This window comes from Rhodamnia argentea, chromosome 1 (assembly GCF_020921035.1).
Source record: "Rhodamnia argentea isolate NSW1041297 chromosome 1, ASM2092103v1, whole genome shotgun sequence".
Taxonomy (NCBI): Eukaryota; Viridiplantae; Streptophyta; class Magnoliopsida; order Myrtales; family Myrtaceae; genus Rhodamnia; species Rhodamnia argentea.
This window is the reverse complement of record NC_063150.1, coordinates 11395540-11402900: the sequence shown is the minus strand read 5'-3', so window position 1 is coordinate 11402900 and position 7361 is coordinate 11395540. Positions and strand designations below refer to the sequence as shown.

At 40.0% G+C, this 7361-nt stretch overlaps 1 protein-coding gene across 4 annotated transcripts; it reads right to left on the bottom strand.

Moving 5' to 3' along the window:
• Nucleotides 1-1518: 1518 nt before the first annotated feature.
• On the bottom strand, nt 1519-7361 carry LOC115747034 (adenylyl-sulfate kinase, chloroplastic-like). Of its 4 annotated transcripts, none has more exons than XM_048281459.1 (8): nt 7184-7361; nt 6774-7025; nt 5783-5923; nt 3630-3779; nt 3406-3524; nt 3186-3270; nt 2407-2453; nt 1519-1954 (listed from the first exon to the last, which is right to left on the bottom strand). In XM_048281459.1, exons 1-8 carry the CDS (start codon nt 7248-7250, stop codon nt 1856-1858), a joined length of 960 nt encoding a protein of 319 aa, XP_048137416.1. In that variant the 5' UTR covers nt 7251-7361; the 3' UTR covers nt 1519-1855. The 4 variants fall into 4 exon arrangements, with proteins under 4 accessions (XP_048137416.1, XP_048137422.1, XP_048137418.1 ...); XM_048281465.1 differs by having other exon boundaries at nt 7180-7297; XM_048281461.1 differs by having other exon boundaries at nt 6774-7329.

The following is a 7361-nucleotide window of genomic DNA, read 5'->3' as shown; positions in this document are numbered from 1 at the left end:
CTTCCGCTCCTTTTAAATCAAGGGTATTTTCATCCAAAGATAGTAGTTCTAAATTATTCTTTATTTTTTATATTTTTTTCTTTTTCTTTTCTTTGTTGCTACGGGCGAGGGCCTAGCAAGGCGATTCTTGCCTAGATTTGGTAAAGGGTGGTTGGCAAGGGTGCTCTGGCCATCGGCAAAAAGAAAAGAAAAAAATTGAAAAAGGGAAAAAGAAAGAAAAGGAGGACAAAAAAAAAAAGACTTCAAAAGAGTAAAATACTAAAACGCTCTTAACCGGCTTGAAAGCCAAACCCTTCTTTGAGACCGACATAGCCACTTTAGACCTTTATTTGAAACAAAGTCTATTTCTAGCCCTTAATTGAGAAATGAAGACTTTTAAGCCTTTATTAAAAATAATATTTACTTGAAATCGTTATTTGAGAAAATAAAAGCACTTCAAATTCTTATTTAAAATTTTCTCAAATAAATTGTGAACAACGTTCGACGGAATATCGGCAAGGGCAACTTATAGTGTGTGTGGTTCCATCAAGATTTTAGGAGAAAATGGTCTCAAAGTGAAAGTGACTTTTTTGGCCTCTGGTGGACCACCTCTTGCAGATCCACCAATATCCCAAGAAGAAGCTCAGCCATAGAATATCGCATGAAAAGGAGAACAAAAAATCACACAAAAAATGAATGATTTAAAAAATAATCTCTTAAAAATAATTACTTATATTGCTTACAAAAATAAATAATCAATATTAAAACAATTTTAAAGGCTTTCCTTGACTTTGTCCGTGTCAACTACCGATAAATGGCATTTTACATAGAAATAGTATTCTTGCTTATTTCGATGATCCTCGATACAGAAGAAAGAGTTCGAGAATCATTAAATATGGGACTCTAGGGCGGGCTTGAATGAGAGTTGTCCTATAATCATTATGAGAGCGTTGGAGGTTGGGCCAAGATCCTTCCATTTTTGCAATACCTTATGATAACATAGCCTTAAAGTGAAGGGCGAGGTTCAAACGAGGAAAAGCTTACGATGGACATCTAGGCTCCCATGATCTTATCAACATCCATGAATGATAAATCATAAGTCAAACTGTCTTTGCATGTGTTAAGCATGCCGCCAGCGTTCATCCCAAGCCCAATAACGGAAGTTGCAGAAATCATGATAAGCTCACCTTCGGAAACAAGAAGTTTTGGCCTTGAGGGACTAAGGATTCTTTTGGTTCCGGAGGATCCAGCAAAATGAAAATTAGGAACGAAGAGCTTTTCCCCTTTTTTCGCCCACCGTCCACAATATGTTTAAATATAAATTATAATCGATAATGAAAATATTTTTTATTGACTAATCATTTCAAACGACACAAATAATCATTATTGAAATCATGTATTTTTTACGAAATAAATGGAGCCTTAAACTTCCTGGATCATTAGGCTCCTCGGGGTATGGCCTCAACAAGGAAATAAGCTTTGCTAAAATAACACGTATTCTACATCCATAATAGAACATACGGCAAAGCACGCTCCACAAAACTTGGAACCACGACAAAGATTTATTCCACGATAAAATTAATAACTAATAGAAGCAATAAAGACGATCATTTGCTATTATAATACATTCCTATCAAATGCAACCCAGCCCCAGACCAAAAGTTCCATCTTTAATTTATTGCAGCCTAAATTTTGAGCTACGCAACAATGAACAACTTAATAAATTAATCAACGCTTTATTCTACTAACGGAACGAATCCACACTGGAAACCAGGAGTTTCCTTAATGCAAGAGGCTTGGTCGCCGGTTTCAGCCGTACGAATGGTACAGGAGCAGGAGGTTTCAGTCGAGAGAAACAGAGGGCCACGCCATTGCATTAGGCCTTGAGGTACCCTTTCTCCTCCAGGAAACAGATGACTTCTTCAGCCATCTCACAAGGGGAAGCACATTCAGATTCCTTCTGTTGCAACACTATCTGCAACATGCACAGTTTATTTCAGTTTCTTGCATTGTCACTTAGTGTCGAAGAACATGCAGAGGATGTTTTCTTTTTCCTTTTTAAGCTATTGCCAAGATCAAACCCAGACGTCCGAACTGACATTCCAAACCCCACCCTCCCTTGACCACTAGACCGACCACCTACAGTCCACAGAGGATTCAGTCCTGAAAGAATCCAGGAGTGGCTTAAAATCAAAGGAGATTTTATTCGCTTCCATATTTTAGCTCTACGTTGAAGCTTGTACTCAAAACTTGTTCTCTGAGTCCGACTGCCCCACGGATACACCCAATGGCGATAACTGCATGTGCCCAAACACACAGAAAAGGACATATGCAGCCTCAACCTCACTTTCCTTAATTTAGGTTCCAAGTATACCTCTCTCCTTCATCCTACTACCTAATATATATCAAAATTTAAACAAGACTTACCTCACAATCTAGTGGAGGTTCGTATGGATCATCAATTCCCGTAAAACCTGCAAATTCACACTCCAAGCAACCACTAATTACAATCCACTAGCAGGCACAGAAAATGACACCAGTGACAACTAATTCAAGTTTTATGTGCTGTTTAGAAAATAACTGAGCAAAGGACAAAATGTCAATGATCAACTTCAGCGTCATCCCAACAATGCCAGATATTCATCGTGAGAACTCAAGATAGTACAAAATTCAGTCCAGGCCATCTGCTTCTGCAATGGTTTCTCACTCAGAGTGCTCTTGTTAACTTTTTTATTTTAATAATATTTCACCAACACCTTCACGTTCTTTTTCATCAAGCTTATATGAGTTGCCATCAATCACAAAGCATTTGAAGGGCAAGTATGCTATAATACAGAAACAAGGATAGTTTACCCACATTTCCTTTTACCGCCTTCAATAATGCAAGAAATAAACCACCATATATTTCCATCTTCATTGTGTTCAAAAGCTCCAATAGTTCAGAAGGTTGACTTTGATTCAAATTAATCACAGAGAAAACATCTGAAGACAACATAAAAAGCTAGCTAAATCATGAAACATTAAAGTAGCTTTTCCTGTGTCCAAATAAGTATTGAAAGGTGCCATGTCGTCTCAAATACTTCTAGTACTCTTTGAAAACAAACTTCTTTTCACCCAGAGAGATTCTACCAGAACATAGAAAGAATGTGAAAAAAAAATATCAAGCACTCAGAAGACATTCTCTAATCACACTCATGCACAGATACCTTTAATTTTTCCAGCTCGTGCCAGCTTGTACAGACCCTTGGGATCCCTTGCCTCACAAACTTGGAGCGGCACATCCATGAAGACCTGCCATATGTGAGCTTCGTCAGTCATTTCTTTCCTCAAGAAAAGAACTGATTATCTGGCTCTGGAATCAGCTTTCCTTGTTCTCACTAGTTACAATATGTCAGGCAGAGACTCCACCTGTCGAGGACCACCTACCTCAATGAAATCACCTTCTGGCAAGATGGCACGGCAAGCTTCCCTATCTCTTCTATATGGGGATATCAAACTAGCAATGCAAATCACCCCTGCATCTGCAAAGAGCTTGGCTACTTCACCTGAAAATTACATATTTATGAAGTTCAATGCCACTAAAAACGATCAATTTAGTCACTACAAGGAAAAACTCACATCACTACATTAGAAACTTGAGTAATGCTCACCAATCCTTCGAATGTTTTCTGCGCGATCTTCTGCCTTAAAACTCAGATCACTGTTCAAACCATGACGAACATTGTCACCATCAAGGACATAGGTCAGCTTTCCTCTTGAATGCAAGCTCCGACTCAAAGCACAAGCTAGTGTGCTCTTCCCTGTAAAATGTATTTATGTACAAATATAAACATGAGAGAGAAAAGATGAAGATGGCAACAAAGTTGAAGTTGATAGTGAACTATTAAGGCCTTTCAGGTGGTTTACAGAAATCACGTGAAGGGAAGGACAATTCATCTGGAATAAATGAAATGGCCAACCAGCAATTACAACCGTCACAAAAAAAGGAAAACATCGACATATTGCATAATGATCCAAAGGGATCACTTAGTATTTTATGCCAAAAAATTTAGAAAGATTGCCCCTACTTCTGAGAATGAGAAACCTCTTTAGAGAAAGTACATCATGAAAAAAAAAAAAAAAGATTAAGCGTCCAAATCTAGACATCCCAGCAAGCAATCCAGACAGACACTTAACAACACCCACGAGAAACTTTATAGGCACTATCGCCAGCATTTCTTCATCCTTCTGGATAGTGATGATTCGACTAACAATTTGTAATCAATGAGAGTCACTTAACGACATATGCCAGCCCGTTGATAAATTGCAAACACAACAATCATGACCTTGGACCTGGCTTAATCTCCAATCCTCAAACAGCACTAGGTTTGGTCCCCACATGCTACAATTAAGTTCACCCAAAAGAACGTGCAAGAGATAAGAAGCAGGTCCAATCCCACTAACAATGCATGAGGAAAGATAATGTTTGTGCATGTTGGATATTGATTGATATCAGCTAGCTGGTTAGAAGCATTAACTGAGACTAAAAAAGATACAGCTCGGTTTATGCAAACTTGTATTTGGTTTATTTAGGCATATCACATCCTTTACCGAAGAAGAAATGCAAGATCTTTGGCAACACATTGTCTAGGCCCTACTAACAGCATTGCATAAGTTAGAAAGTAGCTTACAAATTGGAAGTTGAGTAGCTAATCTAAATTAACCTGCCGAAGACGGCACAATGCTTTTCTACTTTCTCGTGACGAGACCAAGTGGGACGGATCCGTATACCCCAAATTAATTCATCTCTTCACTCTAGTTAGAACCAAGTTCTACACCAGGATCAGGAAACCTGATGAAAAATTAACTTTTGATACACCACCAAGGGCCATTAAAAGAAAATCGCAGATACTAATTGGATCAGTAGGCACCTGATAATCTAGCAATCCATTCCTTTGTCCTGTTCTTTTTTTTTTTCCTTTTTATGGTCGGATTTCTTTTCAGAAGGGGAGGAGAAGATCTAGCATGTAGCATTAGATAGTAACTGCAGCACAGTCAACTTAAAGTTCACAACTCTAAGTTATTTCCTTTTTCATTCATGGAAAAAATCAGGTCTAAGACTCAATTTACAGCATCTGAGCAGACCCTAGTATAGGACTTCTTTTATCGTAAGATAATGCACCTCATGGAAAATCGTAGGCAAAGCACTCAAAGAGGTCAGTAGCGAATCAAGTTTAATGCCATAATTCTTGCAGGAGACAAATACAAGTGGAGTTTACAGCAAAAGCTAGCTGTTGCTAGTACTGTCCAACATTGATAGAAAGAAAAACCTAAGAACCAAACAAACTCATGAAAAGTATTCTTATAGCGCTTTAGCCTCCATAGGCCTGATGAGGACCTCACTGCTATCTACAATCCTCTTACCTTTGGTCTTTCCACCTTTTCTATTTATCTGTTCCGAACACAACTTACTTTCGCTGTTACAAAAATTGTTCTTTCTAAATCAGGTTACGTAACTGGCTTTTCACTAACTTATAGTGGTAGACTCGGAAATACATTATGTCACTAAGATGAGGAATGAGACCTATTTGATGAGTAGCACTACCACTCAAAACCCGTAATGCAGTATACAGAACCATACAGTAGCACAGCTAAACAATAAAAAACTGTGGGTTTGAAAATATATATGTCCAGGATATTCACAGCACAAGAATGAAGAATTCTACATTATCTAAGCAGGAAACTCAAATACTAGCTCATAAAAATGGGTTAAAAAAAAAAGTTTGCTTCACCACATAAGATGCAAGTTCCTGAATAGACAAACCTGAACCACTGAGACCGGTGATCCATATGACACAGCCTTTTTGCTGAAGCAACTCCTGCCTTTCAAGTTTACTAACTGAACAACTGTGCCACTTGATGTTTGTTGAGTTTCCAACCGTAGATATCTGGTGGAGATTTTCACCTAGTTAGATAGTCAAAATGAGAATCTCACAGCTTATGCAGTCAAAAAGAGAAGTCTAGGGGCCAGATTTTCAATAAGATAAAGCTTCCTCAAATTTCCAATTAATTCAGATCAAGAAGTTGATGGGATTTCGGCTACAAGTGCCTCTGCCCAGTAAAAGCAGCTTCAGAAAATTAAAAGGGTCTACATTAATCATTACATCGGTCTATACCACAACCGCAGAGAAATCTCAGAAGAAAGTAATTAGTATCAAAACTCCTACACACAAAGGTCCATTCAGGATGATTGACAGACATTTCACGACAATTGAAAAAAGAGCAGCTATAAACAAGGTTCCTAGCCTGTAAAGCGTAATGGCTGCACGGACATGAAAGATCTAAATTAACAGAAAAGGCACTTCTTCTTCTTCTTCTTTTTCAAATAAAGCCGCGACTCCAGAGGGCAGACATCTTTGCCTGGAGAGAAATGTGGAAGACCATTAAACTTGGTTTAGTCAGCATTTTCAACCTAACCTTCCACAGGAAACATCCGTGTAGCTCACATGCCTCACATTTCAACATAAATCACCTGCCTATTCGAGTAAATGACGTTCCATGACAGGATTCAATACACTAAAAAACTCGAATGGCCTCACCAATTTAGCGTCGGTAACGTGGAAGCCGATAAAATGTACGTGAAAAAACCACTCAACATGAGCACCAAAAACAACAGACAAGCACGTAAGGGAGTCCTACTTCTCTTCGTGAACGTGAAGCTTGTTTCCGCAGAGGCAATGTCCTTTTCCATTTGGGGGGGAAATAAAAATTAAGTAAGACGTCAAATTCCTCCACATTATCACAATCCCCAATACCTTCAGCGCCATCAGCTTTGCTATTCACGTGAGCGGTCCTGCTCTGCTCCATCGCTCTGACCGGCGCCAAAGGGACCGACCTCTCGCCACGACGGAGGCACACCCGCGACGGCCCGCTCCTTCCGCGCTCGAAACGCTTGGCGTCCAGCCCCGAGCAACTCACAAACCCTAGCTCCTTCTTCGCCAGCCTCAAATCGAGCTCCCCCAAAGCCCCGAACACGCACGCGCCGGGTCCTCGAATCGCAGGCATATCTGAGCCCGACCAATCCAACCGAGCGAAAACGAAACAATCAGAAGACGACCCAACCAGAATCCCAGCGAGCGCAAGCTCGGGGATGGCACAAAAAATAGAAGAGAGAGACAGGGGGAGAGATAGGCGAATTTGAAGGCGGAGCAGAGAGTTTACGAACGGTCACAGCTCGTCCCAACGTACGACGCGATTGAGCACGTTACTCGGTCCACCGACACCGCACACATGCATATATACAGACACGGATACCAACACCAAGGCCATGAACACGTTGCTAGCAGATGCTAGAGAGAGAAAGAGACGGGAGAGGAGAATGGTTGGTGAGAGAAACCATGCCT